The sequence below is a fragment of the Panicum virgatum genome, chromosome 7N (genome assembly GCF_016808335.1).
Source record: "Panicum virgatum strain AP13 chromosome 7N, P.virgatum_v5, whole genome shotgun sequence".
Taxonomy (NCBI): Eukaryota; Viridiplantae; Streptophyta; class Magnoliopsida; order Poales; family Poaceae; genus Panicum; species Panicum virgatum.
In genome coordinates, this window is record NC_053151.1 from 35,398,769 (window position 1) to 35,422,629 (window position 23,861).

The 23,861-nt window shown below is 47.4% G+C and overlaps 3 protein-coding genes across 4 annotated transcripts; 1 reads left to right on the forward strand and 2 right to left on the reverse strand.

Annotated features, from left to right (window-relative positions):
• The first annotated feature begins 226 nt into the window (after window positions 1-226).
• Window positions 227-3,125, forward strand: LOC120682969 (cytochrome b561 and DOMON domain-containing protein At3g07570-like). The gene is made up of 4 exons (XM_039964977.1): window positions 227-744; window positions 1,064-1,463; window positions 1,567-1,859; window positions 2,461-3,125. The coding sequence occupies exons 1-4, from the start codon at window positions 526-528 to the stop codon at window positions 2,695-2,697; spliced, it is 1,149 nt and encodes a 382-aa protein (XP_039820911.1). The 5' UTR covers window positions 227-525; the 3' UTR covers window positions 2,698-3,125.
• Window positions 3,126-4,678: 1,553 nt separating this feature from the next.
• Window positions 4,679-8,439, reverse strand: LOC120683619 (transcription factor RF2a-like). The gene is made up of 4 exons (XM_039965707.1): window positions 7,787-8,439; window positions 7,158-7,290; window positions 5,711-5,795; window positions 4,679-5,322 (listed from the first exon to the last, which is right to left on the reverse strand). Exons 1-4 carry the CDS (start codon window positions 8,332-8,334, stop codon window positions 4,946-4,948), a joined length of 1,143 nt encoding a protein of 380 aa, XP_039821641.1. The 5' UTR covers window positions 8,335-8,439; the 3' UTR covers window positions 4,679-4,945.
• Window positions 8,440-10,771: 2,332 nt separating this feature from the next.
• Window positions 10,772-18,335, reverse strand: LOC120682308 (homeobox protein SIX3-like). 2 transcript variants are annotated; one of them, XM_039964141.1, is made up of 7 exons: window positions 17,978-18,335; window positions 17,360-17,459; window positions 17,192-17,257; window positions 16,883-16,997; window positions 11,965-12,065; window positions 11,787-11,848; window positions 10,772-11,176 (listed from the first exon to the last, which is right to left on the reverse strand). In XM_039964141.1, exons 1-7 carry the CDS (start codon window positions 18,187-18,189, stop codon window positions 11,068-11,070), a joined length of 765 nt encoding a protein of 254 aa, XP_039820075.1. In that variant the 5' UTR covers window positions 18,190-18,335; the 3' UTR covers window positions 10,772-11,067. The 2 variants fall into 2 exon arrangements, with proteins under 2 accessions (XP_039820075.1, XP_039820076.1); XM_039964142.1 differs by having other exon boundaries at window positions 11,983-12,065; window positions 17,978-18,316.
• Window positions 18,336-23,861: the final 5,526 nt, after the last annotated feature.

Here is a 23,861-nt window from a genome sequence, read left to right on the forward strand (position 1 = left end):
AAGTTGACACCAGCAGCATTGCCATGCTCGACTGCGCCTGCGCATTAGCCTGCCTGAGGAGTGAGGAGACCGACCTCGCGTCTTGTTTATGCCAAGTTGAAGGCCGCGCCCCCCGAATCCGTTTGATCGCCGCCATGTGCGCGCTCCCCTAGGTGACCACCGAGCAGCCTCACCCAACCCCGGGACACGGCCACATGGTATACTTATATATACACACACACGCACGCGGGCAGGCGCAGTGCAGAGGCTTCCGTGGCGGGACGGTACATCCGCGAGCGGGGGAAGAAATCGAGCAGCGCGAACGGGCGGCGCGGCCTCATCGTCTGACCTTGCCAAACTGTCCCCGCCCTTGGGGGTCCCCGGGCCGCTCGCGTCGCGTCTTCCCCTTGAGGACCGAGGTCCCATCCAATCCCTTCGCTTCCACGCACTGACGCACCAATCTTGTCCCGGCGCCTGCCGAGTCCAGGAACAGTCGGGCGAGCAGCGGAGCGGAGGCACTAGCTAGTGGCCAGCAAGCAAGCGCCAATGGCGGTTTCTTCCGGAGCGTCGTCGCCCTCCGCGCGCCTCCTCCTGCTGCTGCTCTCCCTGCTCGGCTTCTTCGTCGCGCTGAGCAGCCAGGAGTCGTCGTCGTCGTCGACGGACTCGTGCGGCGCGGCGAAGCTCGCGGTCGCCAGCCTCGTGCCCTTCGACACCGCGGGATTCCGGTGCGCCGCCAACTGGAAGCAGCAGGACTTCGTCCTCAGGGTACGCACCCCCCCCCCACCCCCCGCCGCCTCGCGCATTGCCGCGATCTCTCAAATTTGCTTTCTTTCCCCCCGCCTACAATTCAGCGTGCTCGCCGCTGGGATTCGGTTCGTCCTGGATCCCACCCGCTGCCAATGGCACTGCTTCGGAGCTCGCTCGGAGTAGGTAGCCGATCTGAGGGCGCCGGGGAAACTTTACGAATCACCATCGAGTTCAACAACTCGATGCGTCGCGATGCATTCGCGAGCGGGGCACGGCGAGCTCACCCGATCTGATCCTGATCCCGAGTTGCTTGTCACGGCTGGTGTGCGCCGCGCAGTACAAGAACACGGGGCCGAGCGAGTGGAGCTTCGTCCTGTCTGCGCCGGACAAGGGCTCGTACGTGGCGGTCGGCTTCTCGGGGAAGGGCGCCATGGTCGGGAGCAGCGCCGTCGCCGGGTGGGCGTCCGACGGCAGGGGCACCGTCAAGCAGTACTACCTCGCCGGGAAGAGCCCCGACGAGGTCGCCCCCAACAGGGGACTCCTCAAGCTCGTCAGGAACAAGTCCGCCGTCGTCTCCCACTCGGGCCGCCTCTACCTCGCCTTCCAGCTCAGCACCGACTACCCGCAGCCGTACCTGATCTACGCCGTCGGGCCGGACGGCAACCTGCCGCCGTCCAGCACCCTGCAGCTGCCGATGCACCAGAGCATGGCCTCCCGCGCCTTCAACTACACCTCCGGTACGCCGCGCCGCGCCGCGCCGCGCCTCGCATTTTTTTCTTTTTCCCCCTTCTTCTTCTTCTTCTCCGATTGCCAAGAGCCATCGACGGAGGCCTGATGCAGGGATGTCCTCCGGCGGCGGCTCCGGCGACGGGACGTTCCCGCCGGAGCGGAGGCACGGGCTGCTGGCCATGATGGGGTGGGGCGTGCTGATGCCCATCGGCATGATCACCGCGCGCTACTTCCGGCAGCTGGACCCGTGCTGGTTCTACACCCACCTGGCCATCCAGGTGTCCGGCTACGCCATCGGCATCGCGGCCGTCGTCCTCGGCTTCCGCCTCAGCGAGGACGGGCTCAAGAACGTGGACGTGCACAAGGCGCTCGGCGTCGCCATCCTCGCCATGGCGTCGCTCCAGGTACGCGACGTGACGCTTTACTGTGAAGAGAAAATTCAGAACCTTCTCTGAATTACTGCTGCTGCTAACTAGATCAGGTTAACAGTCTCAATAACATGGGGAAAAATTGAATAAAAATCATGATTAATTTGTACTTAGTGTCCACTTTCGGGTTTGCTTGAGCACATCACATGCGTATGGTCTGGATTATTGGAATCTGCCGCGAGGCCAGCCTGGTTGATTAAACAGCATGCTCATTCGTTTAGAGCTCAGAAGCGAAAGGGGTTTTTTTTTTGGGTAGTTGTTGACTGTGACTGTGAGTGAGTAAGTGAGAGAGCGTTTTCACATGCCCTGTGAAAAGCATGCAATCAGAATAGAGGCTGCCATGTCCGGTGACAACGGAGGCTAGTTTTTTATGCTTGGAATCTTCTGTTGCCGACCAAAAAAAGTACAGTATAGTGCTTCGAGTGAAAAAGTTGGCCTAGAGAAACTGCAGATTAATTTGTCTGTCTCAGGAGCAAAAAAAAAATCACTGCTGCTTCAGGTGAACTTGGCATTTCGTTTGCTGATGAAGATGTTGCTGTGCTCTGACTCTGAATATGTGATGCACGTCCACCACCAGGTTCTGGCGATCCTGGCGCGGCCGGACAAGACGTCCAAGGTGCGGCGGTTCTGGAACTGGTACCACCACAACATCGGGCGCGCGGCGATCCTGGTGGCCGTCGGCAACGTCTTCCTGGGCCTCTCCATCGCGCAGGAGACCAACGCCTACATCGTCTCCTACGGCGTCTTCGTCGCCGTCTGGGTGGTCGCCGTCGCCGCCTTCGAGGTCAAGCGCTGCTACGCCGACGACGACTGATCCGCCGGCCGGCTCGACCACCTGGCAGGCAGGCAGGCAGCGATACCGTACGGCAGAGTCGTTCGGGACAAACTGGCCATGGGACGAAACTGACGGACGGACGCAGGATGAAGCGTTCACGACCAGTGACGTGACACACATACACACACCTGTTCTTGTTCCTTAGCTCACAACTGGACAGTGCATTTGGGAAAGTTCTTGGTCGGCTAAAATTTGAATTTTTTTTATTTTTGTTTTGGGTATAGGATTTGAAGCAAGGGCCGGACTGCTGCTGTAGCCTAGCTGGCCGGACGCTCTGATTCATATTTGTACATTGGTACATGGTCGTGTTTGTGCTGTACTTGTATCCTTTTGGACGATAGTTTTTGTTGTTTGCCCCTTCTTAGTCCCACCGTGCATTGATCAATGATGATACTTTTTTTTGCTGCTGATTCCTGAACCTCGACACTGCTAATCTGAGATTGGCATGCCTTGATGCGTCGTTCCAGACGAGCAACAGCTGGAAAGCTGCTTGCGCGCTGTCCAGGTAGCGTTGCCTGCTGTGTGTGCCGGCGCCGCCGACCACAGCAGAACGATCAGGGCCGGAGGATTTGCCGCCGGCGGCGCCGGGCGCGGCGACACGCCGGGCCGTGGCGCGGTCACCGCACGGGTGGGTGCGTGCCGGGGCGCGGCCGAGCGGTTCCGTGTTGGCTTGCGTCCGGACTCGTGAGAACCACCTGATGGCGGGCACGTCCGGGACTCCAGCCGACAGCCGCCGCCCCTAAGTCTATGGCCGGCCGGCACGTCCGCACGTACGGCGAGGACGCGCGGCCGCCGCACCGTGCTTGAGCCCACGACGGATGCAAAAGTTGCCGACGAGTTCACATCGAAATCAGCCACACCCAGTGCTCGTCGAGGGCTCGAGGCTCGTCGCCTTCGGCGTCACATCGGGATCAGCCTGTGCTTATCGAGGCTGTCGCCGTTCCGATCGTGGTGACAAGGATCCCCTCGACCCCTTGCCATACCACGTGGCGCGGACGCTGCCGCCACAAGTTTGGGCCAAGTAATCCAGGGGAGTGTGCAGTTCAGACTAAGGATGGATTCGGATGTTTATTTTTTATTCGAATGTCAGATTTTTGATCATTTTTTTTCGATTATGGACAAATAAGATATATAATTTATTATGTAAATTCATAGCCTTATATTTAACACTGATCTTGTAAAATTCATAAAAATTAAACCTCAAATTTATCATATATATTCTCAAATAATAGATATAAAAATTCGAATACAGATCGGATACGGATTCGAATCTTTTTTCACCTTTTTAATTGTAGGGAGCAAATAATACATAAAAAAAAATCTATACAAAATTTTATTCTTATGTGTAATAATATGCTTGATAATATAAAAAAGATTAGCATTAAATTTTAAGCATATCTATTTTAAAATATTAAATTTATTCTAAGAATTCGGATGTCTAGATCCATCCTTAGTTCAGACCACGGCTGTGTTTAGTTCCAAAATTTCTCTCTCTAAATTTCACTATTCACCTATCACATCAAATCTCTTACCTCATGCATAGAGCATTAAATGTAGATAAATAAAAAAACTAATTGTATAGTTTTGATGTACACGACGAGACGAATCTTTTGAGCCTAGTTAAATCATGGGAGGACAATAATTATCACAAACAAACAAAAATGCTACAGTATCCAATGTAACCTTTTAATCACTATTTTACTACGGATCTAAACACAACCCCCACTATTTTACTACTTTACTACGGATCTAAACACAGCCCACGGCTTCAGCCAGACAGGTAGCATCATCACTTCATCAGCAGGCTGAGGTGGTCCCAGGTCATAATGTCTGCAGCCTGCAGGCCAAGTGGACAGCAACGGTTTCGTCCGTGCCGTGTTTGCTGTAGCTGGAGGGTACACCTGCTGCTACGGCTCAGCTTGACCCTGTGCAACGGACACGCGGTTTCAGGCCCTCGACGTAACTGTTGCAAGAATGGTTCCAGGAGGGCAGAACAAAAGTCAAGCCGTCAAGGCCAGTTCCAAACGAAACATCCGGCGCGGCAAATGACTCTGCAGGGTTCATCAGCACTACAGCTTACTACCAAACGGGAGCTACAGGCTGCAGAAATCCTAAGTGCCTCGGATAATCTGAAGTTTACCTAGACACAGCGCTAACCGATGCATGAACCGCTCAGTCATACAGAGCAATATTATTACTAACAACGGACATGAATCCAGGCTAATCCTCAGGGCTCGCTCTTGACAGCATGGCTGTCAGAGGCGCCTGCATTTTGACCATGTGATGACATAGCGAGTCCCTTCATCTTCAGGTCTCCCGGAAACGGAAGCGCCTCCTGCAGCAGCAGGTGCTGCTGGGCAGTGCTGAGATGCTGCTGCTGCTGCTGCAAATGCGTCTGCTGCTGTTGCTGGAGCTGGGAGTGGATCTGGAGCTGCTGCAGCTGCTGAGCAGCCAGAAGAGACTGTATATGGCTGCGCTGGTAGCTTTGTGGATTGCCACCAAATGAGGACACACCGAAGTTTCCCATTTTTCCAATGTTGGCATTTACCTGTCCTGTTGCAATCTTCAGCTGCTGAATCTCATCTCTTAGCCTGTCGTTCAGTGCTGCACGTAGACAAGGTCTGGTTAGAATACTAAGAATGGAAAAGGAATATCCTGGAATAAGCTTTCTTGCTACTTCCCTAAACATAGACATAAATGGCCTAAATTCAGTAAAATTTGATCCTAAGTCTTAAATTACAGAAATACTGTTAATATTTGTAAATGATTGTTTACCATGCTTCACATTTCCTATATTATATAGCATAGTCGAAATGAAAAGATCAGGACAACCGTCCCAATTGAAATTTTCACCTATGCATGCATGATAAAAGTAGAATTTGTGGAACAAAAAAAAAAGTAGTGTGCAGAGTGCCATTTCTTTTCTACTAAAACCTTAATTTGTTCACTTCAAATTTGTAACGCAACAAATACTATGTGAACAAAATCTTACCATCTTGCAGCCGGACCTGCTGCTCCATTGTCTGCACACGTATCTTCAAATCACTGTTCTCACTTGTCAAACCAGTGGTATCTCTCTGTATCATACAGATAATCAATTATATACTTGTTGAAATTGCAAAAGGAGATAAGTTCTCCGAAAACTTGAACTATATTAGTAGCATCTATAACCTATGTGCTACGTTACCCCGATACGCCAGGGAGGGGGCGTATCCCGATACGGATACGTATCCGATACGGATATGCATCGGATACGCGGTGGACACGTATCCATGGAGCATCGGCAAATAAATAAATAAAACAAAATTCCGATACGTGGAAGATACGTATCCAATCCAGCAAACGTCCAACCTGGGCAGCGGATACGCCCAGCCACGAACAGAGTGGAGGCCGTGCAACACGAAGGGGAGCAGAAGGAGAGTCCTGTGCGGGCAAGGTTGCTCGCCAGCTCGCGTGCTCGCGTCGGCCGCCGAACTGACGTCGATTCAGGCTCCGCCGCCGCCGATTGAAGCACCGCGGACCTCCGCCTTCGCTGATTGGAGCTCCACCACCGCGGGATTCGACCTCCGCCGCCGCCGATTTGATGTCCGCAACCGCCGGATCGACCTCTGCTGCCGTCGATTCGAGCTCCGCGGCTGCCGAATCGACGCTCCGACGCTGCGAGCGGAGGTGGTGTGCCATGGAGCAGAGGGCGGACGGGGATGCGGGTGGTGGAGCAGATGGGGATGGGTTGCGGGGAGCGGAAGCAGCTGTGCGCCTACGCGAGAGCTGAACTGGACACGGATGGGTTGGCAGTCGATTGGGCAGGGCACTGGTACACATATGGTGCTTAGATGGGCCGTGGGCTTTCCTAAGACAATGGTAGTCAGACCAGCATTATTATTATTTTTATTATTATTTTATTTTTTAAATAGTAAACGTATCCGCGTATCGGATTGTTTAGGAAATTGCCGTATCCACGTATCTGTATCCTTCTGATACCGATACACGTATCCGTATCCGTGCAACATAGCCTATGTGTAGGTTAAGAGTTATCAAACAGAAACCAAATCACAAGTTATCATTATTTCCACAACAAGCTTCATTAGTAAAACATGAATATTTTTTTTAAAAATATCTAAGTAATTTTTACAGAATTGATTTCTACGATACGCAGAACAGCTTGGATAAGTAAAAAGCCTTATGCAGACAAATTAGTTGTTACAGAATTGAAGAAGCAAAGTCATAGTCCCAAATCACTACTATATTTAAACTGTTAATAAATGTTAAAAATAATTACAAAACCAAGCATGTATCAAACTATCATTTCTTATCTATGTTGAATATCCATGCAACTGAGAAGCACCTGTGATTCATAACCAAATTGTAGGTAGGTAGGTAGGTATCTAACTCATCAGTACATTCAAGAATTTGAGAAAAGGTAGAGACAAGTGAAGAACCTGCAACATGGTCAGCTGAGCTGATAGTGTAGTCGCTTCTGACTGGAGAGTCTGCACTTTTCTTTCAAGTTCTGCAATGTAGCGCATCTTTCTTTCTTTTGACCTAGCAGCTGACTGCCGGTTTGCCAAGATCCTAAAATGTGTCACGAAAGAAAATATTAGATTACTACGAGTGTTAACCTAATTAGCATAACTTCATTTGCAGTACCACTGCTTGACAGACCTATCTGTGAACCAATAATGAGCCAAATCGCATAATATCTGTGATATTGACAGTCCATGATGCTATTAGTATATTTTGTTGGATTGCAATTAGGTCAAAAGTTCAAGTGGGTCACATTTCAATGCATGATTCCAGATTCCACAACTTTGCTCCCGTTCACATTACGAATCCTGTGACTCTTTTCAAGGAGGCTGCGCTCTTTAAAATTAGAAATAACAGTCTCATCAGGTGATCAGTCATTGTCAAACGCCGCATCAATTAATTTCATATTCGCCTGATTGTTACTGCTATTACTAAACGGAGATACTACAAAGGTGACATCGTGACAGGCAACACATAAACCGCAGGCGCAAGCACAACAAGGGGGGTAGCTCTCCTACATAGGCTTTTGTTGCTAGGTTCTCACCTCTTTGCGCGCTTGGGGTCAACGAGCGCGAGCTCGGCGAGCTTAGCGTCGGAGATTGCCTTCTTGGCGTCAGCGCCCGCCCTCCCGGGCGTCCCCGCGGCGGTGGACCCCAGAAGGGAGGTGGAGCCGTCCATCGACATGCTGTGCTGGTGCCGCGGCCGTGGCGGCGGGGTCGCCGCCGGATGCGGATGCGCCGAGGGCTCCGGCGGCCCGGGGAGCGTGCCGCCGTTCTGGAGGAACATCTCGAACATCCGGCTGCCGCCCGCGCCGCCGCCCCCGTCCTCGTCCTCGTCGTCGTCCTCCTCGTCCTCGTCGCCGGCCCCGCAGGCCTCCCCTACGACGCCGAGGTCGGCGTCGAAGGTGAGGTCGTCGGGGAGCGCGGCGCCCCCGAGGAGGATCTCCGACTGCGCGCGGCGGTGCCCCGCCCCCCGCCGCGGCGGCGAGTCCGGCAGCATCGCGGCCACGTCCCCCGGCGGCGCCGCGGAGGCGGAGGCGGAGGTGGAGACCGAGCAGGAGGCCGCGGGGTCTACGGGCAGGGCCGGGTCCATGGAGATCTGGGGAATGCGGGTGGAGGGCGGCGGCGGGGGCGCGGGGGCGGCGGAAGAGAGGGGACAGGGAGACAATGGAGCAGGAGCCAGGAGGGGGTGGTGGAGACAATGCTCGCGTTGAGCTTTGACCGAGGCATTGACTCCGCGGAAAAAAAAAAGAGGAAGGGGCACCGGGGACCAGGGTTAATAATTTCGGCGAAATTTCGTCGAAATTTCGGAAAATTTTTCGTTTCCGCTGGTTACCGGGAAAAGAAATTTCGGTATTTTTCGCTATTTTTCGTTTTCAAATTTAAAAATTTAAAAAAATTTGTAAAATATTGAAAAAAATATGATAAAAAACTAGGTGTTTTTCTAAGCAAATAGGACTAGAACACACTCAAATCTAAGATCATTTGCTAGGCTAAAATTAACATTTGAAACCGTAATTTGAATGACTCGTCATTTCATGTGCAAAAATTTGTTTTCTCCCCTCGACTTCAACTAGACTTTGGTTTATCATGATGTTGGTAAGGTACCTATTCAATTTCATATGCACATAAACGCTTCTTCTTTATTTGTCAGGAATTTGCTTGTGGTTTGGACATGATATGGGCAGGTGTGCAATACACACGCACGTTTACTCTTTAATTATGTCGCTTCGGCTAGCTATACGCAGAAACCATGAGAAGTTGTAGTAATGTAAAATTAACTCTGACGATGAATCCGTACGTATCATGCATGTGAATTGTTTTTTTCCTGTAATAATATCTATATGCATGCTTTTCCTTAAAGTTAGCGACAAAATTTGTGAGAGACCGTAATTATTTTAGGATGGCAAGTAGTAGGAGTAAAGCAGATTGGAGTATTTGAGAACTTGAAAATTTTAACCAGCTATTAATATGTTTTTCATGACCGAACTCACACTTTAAAATAAAAGTTTGTCTTATTTTACAATGTATGCGCAGTCAACAGAATAATTTCTAACACTGTTACACAAATTAAGCTTCCTTGTCAGATGATGAATATATATAACAATTGGTGTACTCTGTTGTATTTAAATGCAGAGAATATGCTACATGGACTTAGTATGAACTATGTCTTTGCCTTTGTTGTATCTTTGGATTGTAATAATTCTAATAGACTTTGGATGTATTGTGTTGTAATAATTTATAGGCATATCCGCAATAACAAGAATAATAAAAGTCCAGTTGAGGCCTAAGATAGAAAATGGAAGTTGTCACATGAAATGACAAGACTTTTAATTGGTAGTTTTTTAAATAATTAAATAACTTTCAAACCATTGCTCAAATGAAAAAGTTCGTAAAACAAAAGTTGTAGATCTCGAAAAACTGAACAAAGTTGGTGTTCAAAAGTTTTTCATTTGACCTCGGGAACAGTAGGAAAAACACAAATTACATAATTTTCCGGTCGAAAATCACCGAATTTCGGTCGAAATCACCGAAATTTCGGTCGGAATTCATCGGAATTTCGTTTTTTGAATTTGAGGTCCTTTTTCGTTCGGAATTAGCGAATTTCGGTGAAATTTCGGTCGAAATTTCGTTTCCGGCAAACGGCAGGATTCGGAAAAAAAACGAAAAGGTAAACCCTGCCGGGGACGTGGGGCGACAGGGCGAGAGTGCCGTCGCCGCTGCTCCATTGGGCCTTTTGGATCTGCCGATCTGGCCGAGATGCGCCGCGAGTTGCGGCCAGCTCCGGGCTCGACCGGCTGCTGGGTCTGGTCCGAAACAACGAAGACTACTGGGCCTGCCAACCTGGAGACCTCCGAAGATTCCGAGTACTTGCTCAGTTGTTCAGGATTTCTTTCTTTGGCTGTGTTTAGATTCCTAGAATTTGACTTAAAATTCTAAAATTTCTATCACATCGAATCATTAAATATAACAAAAAACGCATGTATGGACTATGAAATATAGGTAAACAAAATAACTAATTTCATAATTTAGATGTATATTTCGAGACGAATCTTTTGAGCATAGTTACCCCATGATAAGATAATATTTACCACAAACAAACAAAAAGTGCTTTTCAGTTCGGAACGTGCCAATTTTTAAGATCTAAACACAGCCTTTGGATCGTCCTGCACAGAACTACTGTAAAGACCACGAATTTCGAACAAGGCGTAAGGTTCAGTACCTTGGGTGCAATGTTCAGGGCCAGCCTGTACTAGTACGGCAGTACCTTGTGAACCCACTGGTACAGGTTTTTTTTTTCTCACCTTCGAAAAGGAACTTAAGAAAACAACCTGTATCAGTGTGTTTCCAGACGGCAAACTGCAGAACATTTTTATTTATGTATCAGTGTGTTGCTAGTTTCTAAGAGATTGAGTCACCTTTTTATTTATGTAATCACAACCTTTGTAAGTACTTGCATTCTCCTTCTTCTTATATGATCTGGCAGTGCTCCTGCCCTTAACTTCAAAAAAAAAAAACTGCAGAACATGTCAAGCTAAAGGCTACTCTGGTTCCATGACATTACGAAACAGCTATAGATTACAAAACATGCCAGAGTCGGAACCTGATACTGCTGTATAGAAGCAGCCCTTGGTACACGTTCCAACCGCCTGACTTCAGGACTGTTGGGAGATCAGCATCCAGACTGAACAGACAGAAGGAAGCAGGAGGTGAGAGGATGGAGCTACAGAGGGGACGAACAAGCACCAGGGCTGGTATTTTTATTTCAGCTATTGCTATCTAAACAACTCCTGGGACTACAGATGATACATTTGTTTCGCTATTGCTACTGCATAGGTACAGTCGGCCTGGGGAGGATTGAGTTGACGAGGTCCTCGTTTATCTTCACGGGTAGCGGCGGCATCTGCTTCATGATCTCTGGAGCATCATTTATCCTGCAAACATTTTGCACGGGAATCAGAACTTACATTGCATAACTGTTGAAATTGGACAGAATAAAATACTTTTTTAGCGTAGAGCACAGAAGCTCCAGGGATGAATTTGGTCAGTGGGTTCACATTGGTGTCATTGGACCTTTCAAGGGTTTATAAACGCATAAGATTCTAGAATTCCTGTCACAGCTAAATAAAAGCCAAAAGGAACCTATTCATGGTTGTAAGTAGAGCAGTAGTAACAAGGACTAGCAGATCGATTGTACATAGAACATCCGTCGGTTGTCAAGAGTCGAAGACCAAATTATGGACTGCCAGAATGGAAAAGATAAAAGTGATCTCCTCAGTTCAAGACTCTTAACACTGCAAAAAGAACTATTCTGCCAAATTGAAATGGCCGCATATGATGCATTGCCAAGGTGGACGAACTGGCAGATGCTACATAGAACAATATGTCTCTTATATGTTCTAAACATTGTGAATTTGGCCTGAATCTACTGCTTGAAAGATGCAAATAAGGATACTAAATTAGCATGTACTAACAAAACTGTCTGAGCATATGAAACGAAGATCAAACGTATTGGAATAAACACAGCAGTATTTCAAAACATACTCTTTCAAGACCCTGAGTATGTTATCCCGCGTTTGGCACAACAGTGTGATGTTGTCTTGTATCTGTAAAAAAGAAATTAACCTCGAGTAAATAAAAAACATAAGAAAAATACAGGCCTTGCTCAGAAGACCAAACAGTCAACAGAGAAATACAGGTGAATCATTGCTCAGAAAACCACCTTGAAAGAAAAGGATACCTGCATATTGCTAAGATTTGTCGAGATTTGACTCAAAACCTGCGCATTAGTCTCAAAGATTTCTCCTGTTGGGCCTCCAATAGCTGCAGAAAAAACAAAAAAAGGTGGATAATCTAATCAGTCAGTATTTGCCCATGATTCAAGAGCCTCAAGAACTTCCATCAACTTTAAAAAGGCATAGAGTGGAAAACAGTTTAAATACGTCAAGCAACCAGTGTCTACATATTTTAATAGATTCCCAAAATGTATTGCCATATCTAAAAAAACTCAGCCTATGGGGGGAAGAAACCCCCGAGCATTGAAGAAGAAAAGACCTCTCACACAAGCCGAGAAAACCCCCCGAACCCCTACCCCACCCTTACAAGGGGGCGCCCGTTACCCCGTGTGAGTGCAGGCCGGGACCTTCCTTTCGTGCTTTGGCTAGGTGGTAGGCGAGGGGATTTTTTTTAACCCTAGCCTGAAATTCGCTCCCATCGGGAGTCGAACCCAGGACCTGAGGAGTGCTACTGAGTCCACCTAACCAATCCAGCTAGGCACATGCAAAAACATAGAGATGCCATGCAACTATAATAATTAGTTAATAGCATCTAGTACACACTGTTCAGATGCCAAAAAGGGAGTACATTCTGTGAGTCCTGGACCAGTCTATGTTCCTAGTACCTATTATCAAGAAATAAAGTAGTGAAGGATTATGGTATAAATAATCCTTTGAGTTAATTGATTTGTATCTGATTTAAGAGAAACACATATGCAAAAGATAACAATAGCAAATGATGACTGAAAATGCAGTTAACTGTCAAACCCTACCATAAGTTAGGCACGAAAAGGAACTGCATATGCCAATACATTCCCACTTTTTTAGCAGTAATATTGCCCAGAATCATCTGCAACTATGTTTTTATACATTGAGTGAACTGGTCTCTGGTTTCAATGCCTCAGTGATATTGCAGAAATAATTTCATGATCGATGTCATTCCCTGTCCTCTACCTGTTTGGCGTGCCATTTTTACATTCTGGTATTTTTCTTATATCATATTTCAGAACAGTATATTGTTTGGTGCATTGATGCTCTGTTGCCTACGCAATTTAGATTGATAAAACACATAGCCATTGCAACTGTAAGAAATTGTTAGCGAATCGACCAATGCATTTTTTTTAAGTCCATCTTGTTTGCAAAGTTTTAGTTGTGTTGCCGTCCTAGCTAGACTGATCCCCTGTGGAGAATACATGTTGCAATTGGAGCAGTACATTTAGGTTTTGCATACGATCACAACTCAAAAGGTCACAGCAGAGCAGCTACCTTTTGTTTTAGAGTTTAATATGCTAATTCATTGCTTTCCTATTTCAGATCACTATATGTAATCTTGGCAACATTAGAGATGAATAGTTATTGTTATTATTATCTTTTGATCACAACGGCCTCTTTTATTGTTGCCATGGCAATCTTGGACTTGATCATGACTGACTATCTGAAGTGTGCAACGGGATTTGGTCTGCAATGACAGAGGCAATGCCGCAATGGACATGGAAATGCTTTTAGGTGAGGTGGAATAGAAAATGGAGGCCACTACTTTATCCCATTTTCGAATAAGTGACATTAGGGATGCAAATTAGATAATTTTGGGTAATTGGGTCGACCCCTCCGGCGATGTTATACGGTGCTGAATGTTGGCCTACAAAAAGGCGACATGTCCAGCAACTGAGTGTAGCAGAGATGCGGATGTTGCGGTGGTTTTGCGGGCACACAAGGAGGGATAGAGTCCGGAACGAAGTTATTTGGGATAGGGTCGGGGTGGCACCAATTGAGGAGAAACTTACCCAGCATCGACTGAGATGGTTTGGACATGTCCAACGAAGGCCTCCTGAGGCGCCGGTGCATAATGGGGTTCTTGAGCGGGTCGATAATGTAAAGAGGGGTAGAGGTAGACCTAAACTGACGTGGGATGAGTCGGTTAAGAGAGACCTTAAGGATTGGAATATCTCTAAAGAGATAGCTTTGGATAGGAGCGCTTGGAGACTAGCTATCAATGTGCCTGAACCTTGAACTTATTTCTTTCGGGTTTCATCTCTAGCCTACCCCAACTTGCTTGGGAAAAAAGGCTATGTTGTTGTTGTTGTTGTTGGGTCGACCCAAAAGGTTGATAAAATGGACTAGAATGGCATTATGCGTAAATAATTTGGGAGGAGAAATGAACTAGAGTGGCATATCATCGTAATTAATAGCTGACCCAAAAAACATCATTGGCTACCCACTTGCATCCCTAAGTGACATCCACAGCGCTTATTCATTTATTTTATGCCTTATTGTAACTGAAATGTGGAGTTATTCAGTAGTAGTCAATTGATACCAAGCTCATGATTGGGTATATATTTTTAGGTACATTGCCTGTCTTTCTTCTACAACAATTCCCTATGATAAATTAGAATTTTTTAGTGTGCATAGCTGCTACAACCTATAATTGCCTTCTGTCTTCTTTTCTTTGGTTTCATTTAGGTTAGGAGACTATGCATAGCTGCTGCCGAAAATTTTAAGTGTGATATCAAACAGTATCAAGATGCTAACAACATGTTCATTTACTGGCAGGAGAAAGAAAATCTATGATTTATTTCTAGATTCCTAGCTACCCTTTAATTTCATTCTAATCTGAAATTCTAAAATGACTGAAAGCTTTTGAATCAATAGAATGTGTATTTTGTATCAAGCATTTGAATACTGACTTTTTAAGTCTAGATGACAGTCATGGCAAGGTCAAATAGGTTTCTGCATGAAGTATGACAAGAAACATTGATGTTTTTACAATAAGATTTACTTAAAGACATATTAACACAAATGAGGATTTAATTCCCTTTTGATGGATTTTCCATCAGTGAATGGATTTATTAGAGAAAGGGGTATGATTCGTAATTGGTGAAAGGGGTTTTCTATATATATTGTGTGTACTCTACTAATGTCTGGTGATACGTTTATAGATGGCCATGCGGCCCGAGGCCCAAAGGCCCGGCCCAAGCATGGCAATTTTGGCCCGGCCCAAGAACAGAACGACCCGGTCGAAACCGTGCCCGGGCTAGCCCGGCCAGCTACCCGTGCCCAGGATTGGGCGGCCCCCGCCCGTGGGCCGGCACGGAGTTAGCAGGCCGGCCCGAAGGCGGCCCGCTACCTCCACAGCCCAACCGCCAGCCCACAGCGCCCCATCCCCCACCCCCACTCCAAACCCTAGACCACACTCCACACACATAGCGGCGCAGCGCCCCCCGCCCACCGCGCAGGCGGCGCAGCCGCGCAGCGCGGCAGCGCTCCCCGGCGGCCCGGCCCCACGCCTCCCCGCCCCGAACGCCGTCCCCGTTGGCCGCGGCTCCTCATCTCGCCTCGCCGGCCGCCGCCTCGGCGGCTCCGCCCCGCCGGCCGCCGCCGCCTCCTCGCGTCCTCGGCTCCGCCCCGCCAGTCGCCGCCTCCTCGCCTCGGCTCCGCCCCGCTAGCCGCCGCTCCTCGTCTCCGCCCCGCCACCCGTGGCCTCGTCTCCGGCTCTCCGCCCCACCGGTCGCCGCCTCCTCGTCACCGCCCCGCCGGCCGCCGCCTCCTCGTCTCCGCGGCGCCGGCCGCCGCGTCCTCGTCACCGCCGGCCGCCGGCCACTGCCGTCACTCATGATCTGTGTTGATGGGCTTCAGGCGGCCCGATCTCTGTTGCTGGGCCAGGCTATGTCGGGCCGGCCCGGCACGAAACTAGCCCGTGGGCTCGTGCCTGGGCCGCCAGGGGAGCCCGTGGGCTAGCACGGCATGGCCCGCAAAGATATTGGGCCGGGCTAGGCACGGCCCATTAATAACAGGCCAGGGCGGGCTAGGGCCAGGGCCCGAGCCGGGCGGCCCGAATGGCCATCTATAGATACATTAGACTAAAGATTATACATGTTCAGAGATGCAAATATCTAGGTATGCGATTTTTTTTTCACTTTTCCATTACAGATTTCTTTCTGAGAGTTCAAATTCATAGGAGATGCACAATGATCCTGAGAATAATTATTGACGAATAGTGCAGTATTCTTTTGAGTTTGGATGATAACGGTACAATAATTTAATAGTTCAATAAACAAGACGTGTGACTCCATGTGTTCACCTGAATGTTGCACTTAAATGAAATAGAAAATACAGCAAGTCCACAGGACTTTTATGCAAATAAAACTGATACATAGCATAGGAAATGTTTCCCATTGCAAATGCATCAAGGTTCAATAGGGGCAAAAGTATACAATTATGGATTAGTGTTTGTTCATGCTGGTGCATAAACTCATGATTTCAGTGGTGCATGATATCATGAGTTCGATAAATGTGTGTGATCTCTTTATTTCCATAATCTTGTAACACAATGGCAGATTGTTTTAGCTGCTCATGGTGCGGTGCGACAACTTCTAGCTCTCATGTGTTCAAAAGCTAACCTCATACTTCGTATTAGACTGGTCTCAGGTATGTGCCTAAACCCAACAGTTAACTGAAACATATTTGCCTTCCATGTTAAAAAATAATGTTGTTTTTGCTACCCGTAGCTAGGTGGGTAGACGGGCATGGTATGTGATGTGATATCTAAAAGAAAAAAGTCCCGATTGTTTACTAGATATTTTGAAACACGTGCTTGTGGCACATGCGTCTCCACTAGTTTGTGAAAGATTTGGTTAGTTGGTTGTTAACTTGAAAGGAGGGCACAAGTAGCAACCAGCATTATATAAGCTGGGATTGAAAACAGGAACATCAATCAAGAAATCAATCAAGTTAGTTACCCCCCAACCCTTGTTCATTGCATCTACCTAGCTCCGGGGAGGCGAGGCTAGACCTCACTGTCCCGTCAAGCACGTACACTTCCGTACGTCCACCGTCCAAACCAATCTGCCCACAATAAATCAGACTTACCTTTGGCTGAGATTTCGTCATCGTCCATGGGAAGAACTGGAAGAGGGTATGGAGGAACGTTAGGCCTACCGGCCATGTGTACAGGTGTTTTGGATGAAGAATCTGAAACCTTCTCCTGCATCAACAAGTAGCAGTCAGTGCAAATCTCTTATTAAGTAGTGTGTGCAATATGAACACACTGACATATTGCCAGACTGCCCAACCAGATGTCTGTTATTTTATTTGTGAACTTAGAGCAACAACTGATTTCCCAGCCTGCATTGTAATATTTATGGGAACATAGTACGGTATAAAAATATCCCAAAATACCTTTTTGTCCTTGCTTTTCTTAGACGAGTTGTGGTCCTCTTTCCTTCTTTTGCCACTCTCTTTTTTCTACAGGTTCAACAAATTACCTCAAATCATTTCTGAAACCAAAATAAAGACTGTAGAGGCCAGGCATCATGAAACTGAAAACTCTAGATGTATGTTACTTACATTCATCCATCTGCAGCGCAAGGCTACATCCCGAACTGTTTTCTCTGGCAATTTCATGGCTATCTTTGCATAACGGATGACAGGCGCATCAGATGCATACCTGGCAGCAAATGCCGAAGAAAATCAATGGAAACGTAAGGTTAAAAATACATGCCTCGCAGTTAACAGACCTTCACAATGTTGTCTAAACAATCTACTTACAAGCTCAAAATGCAAACATAATGCTACAATAATTTAGAGTTGTGCCTTCGTAAGATCTGTGTGATATAACTACCAAGCGTTCATGTGCTCCACAGGACGACAGAACAAAACTATCCACTTGCCTCAACTAAGTCGAAGTGTACTAACTACATTGCAAGGAGAAGCGTTGGCGTGAGAAAATCACTAGGAATAAGTTTGCTCCAATAAAATTTAAAAGGGGGCCGCCGAGTGTTGCAATCTACGACTATGCAAATACAATCTCGCTGAATTTGCTGAGCTCGTAATACAACCCTGTCTAATTGCTCAAGATCACCATCCAATTCTATCCGAGAGTCAGAATTCAGAACCGAAAGCAACCATCTAACCCGAACTGCGGCGCTCCCAAACCCGCAAAACGCAGCAATTCGGCGGACTCACTTGGCGAGCAGCTCGTCGAGGGTGGCCTGCTCCTCCGGCGACCACTCCCAAGCCAGGCCAGGGTCGTGCCGGAGCGCCGCCGCCGTGCCGCCGTTGCTAGGGTTCGCGCCCCCTCCACCTCCCCCTCCTCCCCCTCCGCCGCCGCCGCCGCCAGAGTGGGACCCGTTCTGCGCGGCGACGCTCGCCGCCAGCGGGTGGCCGTTGGAGCCCATGCCCCCAGAATTGGAGCGGGAATTGTTTCGTTGCTGACTTCGAGAAGTTGCTGCTCCGGCCCGAGTGTTTCGTTGGTGCTGGTGGGGGAGGGGGGAGACCGGGAGAGACGCTCTCTTCGTTTGCGCGACGAGTGGATATGGGGGAATAAAAGGGTTTTCTGGGTCTTTGGGGGCTCTTTTCGATCGAAATAGGGGATTTTTTTGGCTGCTGTAGCGTGTTTGTTCGCGAGGTACGAGGGAGGCCGTTTCCCTTTCCCTTTTCGGTTTTCGGATTTTCAAGAGCTTTGTTTATGCCATTTTATTGTGATTTAGTTAGGATTTAACGAAATATCAGAGTAAAAATCTACTGTTTTCATTCCAAATTAATTATACGAATTGTAGGCGGTTTGAACTTTTTTATATACATAATTTTTATTAAATACCATAGCATCTAGCTAGATGCATAACAAAATTTATATATTTAGAAAATTATAAAATAACGTGTAATTTATAACGGGGGAGTACCTGAATTTCAATGTGTTCTTTAGAAAATTGCAATCTTGTCTCGTTGCATATAGCATACATGCATTTCCTTGTGCTCTAATTCTCCTTGGCGACATGACAATGGGGCAGTGATATTGCATTCCCTGTTTCCCTTGCGTGAACAAAATTTTATCAGGATGAAGGATCAGGTAGAAATTGGAAGGGTCAGGAACTCACCTGTAACGCTTCTGTTTGGATTTTTTTTAATGGGCTTGTGCTTGGAGCCTTGGTCGCGAGGCAGACAGTAAATTGCAAGAGATCAGAGCCGCGAAGGAGCGTCGTTGCACGTTGCTCGGGCGGCCGCCGGTGGCCGGCTGGATGACGAACTCTCGTGGACAATGCACACAGCACACGGCAGCGTCGGCGATCCAATATCAGTGAAACTGGTTGTGACGCAAAGCGACATGCTCAAGGCAGCAACTGATATGGTAGGAGTCTTTGCGTACTAGGGTTTTGTTTGGTTTTATAGCGCTAATTAGCGTAGCAAACTTTGACCATTAATTAGGGATATTAAATAAAAGTAGTTTACAAAACTAATTTCATAACCCTTGCGCTACTTTGTGAAACGAATTTAATGAGGCCTTTGACCGCATGATTGAAGAATGGTTACTGTAGTATTACGGTAGCCAATCTTCGATTAATTGCCGGCATTAGATTCGTCGCGAAAAATTACACTCATTCGTAAAAAATTTTTGCCAATAGACTTCATTTAGTGCTACATGCATACAAGATTCTCTCATACCGCTAGGAGGAACCAAACGAGCCCTCGGTTATCTGTTTCACCGCGGGATTGAAAGAGATTGAGGATTTAATCCCTCCTAATCCCTTCCAATCATCTTCATCCCTTTCAAACGGAGCAAGGTCTAAGAGTATCTCCAAGAGATCTTGTATTATGTTAGGTAAATTTGAAGATTATATCTCCTTTGTAAAAATAGAAAATCATCTAATTTCATGGGGTAATCCAAGAGATTATGTAAAACATAATTGCTATATTCAAAACTGGTCCCACGTGAGCATTTCCTCCATAGCGTCCTCATCACTCGCGACGACGGCCTCTCGTTGAACGTCCTCGCAGTCGGCGCACAACACGGCCGTGATGTGCCAATGCATCGTCAGGAACCTGGTGTGCACGTAACGGCTCCGCAGGCAAGACCATCGGCTAGTAGTACTACCGGCAGAGCAGCGGCGAGCTCGCCAAGGTGGGCACTATCGCAAGGCCGCTGGTGTACATAGGGGTGGTAATGGGCCATGGCCCTAATGGCCTCTTCACAGCCCAATAAAGCCCTTAAAATTTTTAGTTCAAAAATACATATGTTTAGAGCCCGGCCCTTTTAAGGCCCGATCCTTAGATTTTCTAGTTCAAAATGTTGGGCCCTTTACCACCCCTAGGTGTACAGTCGGAGCCTTGACAAGAGCATCTGCTAGTACCCGGGCGGGCATCGCTGTTGGAGTCCCACGTGCTGGCCTGCTGCTCAGATGGTGCGTGTGAGGAAGAGGCAGCGAGCGCAGGGGCGGCCAAATCTGCGCGGGAACGAGGTCCAAGGGCAGGATGCAAAACGTTGAGCGCTAGGCAAAGATACAGGATGACGCCTCTGGATACAAAACAAGAATACAAGGGTAGATGGCGTTTCTGTTGGAAGTGGGTTTTTTTGTCTCTGTTTTCTTTTTTTAGCTAACTCATCCAAAATATAAGAGTTTTTGGAGATGCTCTAAAGGTGCTCTCCTTTTTTCTAAACGGACGGAACAACTTTCGTTGGACGTTGGAATTAAAGCCCAGACTGCAAAAATTCCACTTTTTTTGACATGTAAACAGTGGGCTGGATTGGGCCACATGTGGATCCTCCCCTAGATTAATGTTGGCTGGCTTTGAAATTATGAAACTCTCATAGATTTTTACTGATTGAATGATATAGGTTCTGTTTGGATGAGCTAAAGTTGAGTAGATTTTATCACCTATTAGCACTTATATCTTTGATAAAATTTTTGAGTCCTAACTAAAGTTAAGTTTAGCTCCTACCCCATTAGCAATTCTATTTGGATGGATAGATAGGCGGATGCAGAGCTTGGGCAGAAGTCAGCGCGGCACGGGATGTAGGCCCTGTTTGGGACCGCGATGGCGTCGCGAATGAGCAAGAAAAGCGAAAAAAGCCCGCCGAACGCCTCGCGATAGACGCGCGTCCGCTGGCCGCGTGCGAAGGCAAAACGCGGGATTTGAACTGGGCGGCCAAAAAACTCAGAAGCGAGCTCGCGGCCGCTTATCACTTATTTGCCTCGCGCTTATCGCCCACGCAGTCCCAAACAGGGCCGTAGTATCATCTCATCTCTAAAATTTAGAATAGAATAAAATCACTCCCTTTTACCTTGTCTTCCAGCCAAACACTACCTTACCAGAAAAAATGGGTTGCGCCCCGGGGTGCACGGGGGCTCGCATGCGCCTCCGCTCCATATGTGCGACACAAATATTTGATGGTGATCTCCGCGCATGAAAAAGCCGAGCTGAGCCGGAAGACGAGTCCTGTATGGGATCAATAAACCATCCGTCGGATTCTCGCTAGATAAACATATGACGGGCTACCCGCAAAAACACACACACACACACATGGGTATCGAAGCGGGGGAGCAGGCGAGCCTTTGTGCGCACCCAATTTTCTTTCACACCTTACCTTAGACTTTGTTTGGGTGCAAAATTCAAAATTCGAACTATCATATTGAATGTGTGCGACACATGCATAGACTGTTAAATATAAACGAAATAAAAACTAATTGCATAGTTTGCTTGTAAACTATGAGACCGCTGGCGCAATGAGAGGGTGTGCAGAGGCAGCCATCATTACGGCGAGGGGAGGCAGCGTCTGTGGACACCCCTCCCGACGTCATGGGGCCCGTGCGAACGGCGCTGTCCCCTTGTCAGGGAGTCCCGCTGGTTTAGCCCTCGCCGCAAGATAAGGGGAGCTGGCGTCTCGGGGCCTGCACAGGGTCTATCTTGGCCGGCACGCCTGTCAGAAGGCGCGGCGTTCTTGGAGCGCACGTCCTGGGTCATCGGCACGGCTCTGACCCGGGTAGCTAGGTCGGGGGGTCGCCACGTGTCCTGGGAGGTCGGACTCCCGGCCTCGTTGTCTTAGAGGCGAAGGCAACTCCCGCGCCGGTTAGTGGGCCTTCCCGCTCTCGGCCCAGTAGGTTTGCTGGGCCTCCCTTCACACGAGTCGAGCTTGTCAGGGGTCCCGGGTTTACTCCCTCGTCATATATCCTCTACTAAAGCTGCCACAATTAAAGCATGCATAAGGAGAGAAGGTTGTTGATAGTGCAATTAGAGCATGGCTAATAGTACCGCCCATGGCTGGCTGGGAGAAACACAATGACGGTGGCGGAGCCCACTACTTCGACAATGGAAGTGCATGCAGAACCTCTCAGTCGGTTTGAGCGGGCGGATGACCAAATGCCCAACCACTTCTCTCTCTTAGTTCACGTAGATTCTCAGCCAGCTCTCAACCACTCATAATACTTGCTCTTAAAGAGGCTAATAGACCGAGAAAGTAGGTTGATTAGAATTGTCATTGCGCGGCTAGACCCAGAGTTTCATGAACATTAAATGTTATGCTACGTTAGCAAATTTGCTAACATGACATATTCATTATTAGGAGAATAAGGAAGAGTTTTATGAGATGTGAGAGAAGTTTCATGATACGGTTATCTAATTCTTAGTTTTAATAACTGTGGCGTAAAACTGCGCATTGAGATTGGCCTACATACAGAAGGTTCAGTCATAAATTATTTTCAACCGAAGGATTACTTTGTTTCAGTGCAAGAGGCAATGTGCGATGGTCCTGTTATTTTCTCTCGTGAGTAGGATAGGAGTAAAGAAAAGAATAAACAGACAGTCGTGGTGTGTCTCACTGTCGGACGTCGACCGTACGGTGTGCGCGGCCACCGTGAGTGTCCGTGACCACGACGCTGACGACCTGTGGTGTGATAGGTGTGAGATCGTCGAATACCGGGCGAAAATTTGCGGTTAACCGTGCCGAATGGATCCGTGCGGTCGATTTCCGACAGCCCCGCGTGACCGCGTCAACTCGTAGTTCGCGTTCTCTTTCCGCAGGCGCGGGGAATCGATCCGTCAGGGGCCATCTAATTTTGTAAGCACACGTGATTCCTTCCGTCCGGCCAATCCTAGCATGTGCCTAGTGCTTTCCGCATCATCTCCAGAGTCCTAAATGCTCACGTCACCTTGTCTCGCTTCCCCCTATCTAGCAAAATGATATATAGTGCTATATTTATATATTATAAAAAGGACTAACCTAATCTATACAAATAAATAACTGAACCAGACTTATACAAACAATTCTAAATAAAACTTTTAGAAACAAATTTGAAAGAAAAAACTCTAAACAGAAAGCTTCCATAAAAGTTTGGACTAGAATATTTTGAGATAAAAAAATTTTGGAGAGAAAAGTCGTGGTGCAATATTTTTGTACAAGAAAAAACTGGAAGCTAAAAAAGTCCAATCAAAAGATTCTGAGATACAGAAATTGGAGATAAATGTTTTGACACAAAATTTTAAGATAAAAAATTTAAAAAGAAACAAAAAAGTTGAAGACAAAAAATTAGAACACATAAAAGTTTGGACTAGAATATTTTGACATCGATAAATTTTGAAGAGAAAAGTCGTGGTGCAAAATTTTTGTACAAGAAAAAATTAGGGAGCCAAAAAAGTCCAAGCAAAAGATTCTGAGATTGAAAAATTGGAGATAAATGTGACACAAAATTTCGAGATAAAAAATTCAAAAGGAATAAAAAAGGTTGAAGATAAAAATTAGAACACATAAAATTTAAAAAAGAAAATGTGAAAATTGAAGCCGGAAAGAGCACAGTACATATGTAAAGCGGAGCCACTAGCACCCCACGTGCGCGGCAGCGCGTCGACCGCGCGGAGCGCTCCGTGCGGTCGACGGCCAAACCAGCATGGGGGCGAAAGACTTGTGGTTGTTACCAGTTGGTTTATCTGTTTTTAGGACATCCCACCAATCGGGTGCGAACCGTTTTGTGACGACGCTAAGCATGGCAACAGAATAACATGATATGTGATCCCACGTGGGGTTTTCTATCCGTTATGAGTACTATTCTTTTTTATGAGTTAGTGAGTACTTTTACGT

What these genes read in the sequence shown, in the direction of transcription:
- LOC120682969 (XM_039964977.1), top strand. Translation starts at nt 526, where the DNA reads ATGGCGGTTTCTTCCGGAGCGTCGTCGCCCTCCGCGCGCCTCCTCCTG. An exon ending in AGCAGGACTTCGTCCTCAGG is followed by an intron (nt 745 to 1,063) that starts GTACGCACCCCC and finishes TGCGCCGCGCAG; the next exon opens with TACAAGAACACGGGGCCGAG. An exon ending in TCGCCATGGCGTCGCTCCAG is followed by an intron (nt 1,860 to 2,460) that starts GTACGCGACGTG and finishes GTCCACCACCAG; the next exon opens with GTTCTGGCGATCCTGGCGCG.
- LOC120683619 (XM_039965707.1), bottom strand. Translation starts at nt 8,334, where the DNA reads ATGGACCCGGCCCTGCCCGTAGACCCCGCGGCCTCCTGCTCGGTCTCC. An exon ending in GACCCCAAGCGCGCAAAGAG is followed by an intron (nt 7,291 to 7,786) that starts GTGAGAACCTAG and finishes GACACATTTTAG; the next exon opens with GATCTTGGCAAACCGGCAGT. An exon ending in GCAGGTCCGGCTGCAAGATG is followed by an intron (nt 5,323 to 5,710) that starts GTAAGATTTTGT and finishes GTCTACGTGCAG; the next exon opens with CACTGAACGACAGGCTAAGA.
- LOC120682308 (XM_039964141.1), bottom strand. Translation starts at nt 18,189, where the DNA reads ATGGGCTCCAACGGCCACCCGCTGGCGGCGAGCGTCGCCGCGCAGAAC. An exon ending in CTCGACGAGCTGCTCGCCAA is followed by an intron (nt 17,460 to 17,977) that starts GTGAGTCCGCCG and finishes ATTTGCTGCCAG; the next exon opens with GTATGCATCTGATGCGCCTG. An exon ending in AGGTATCCTTTTCTTTCAAG is followed by an intron (nt 11,849 to 11,964) that starts GTGGTTTTCTGA and finishes TCTTTTTTACAG; the next exon opens with ATACAAGACAACATCACACT.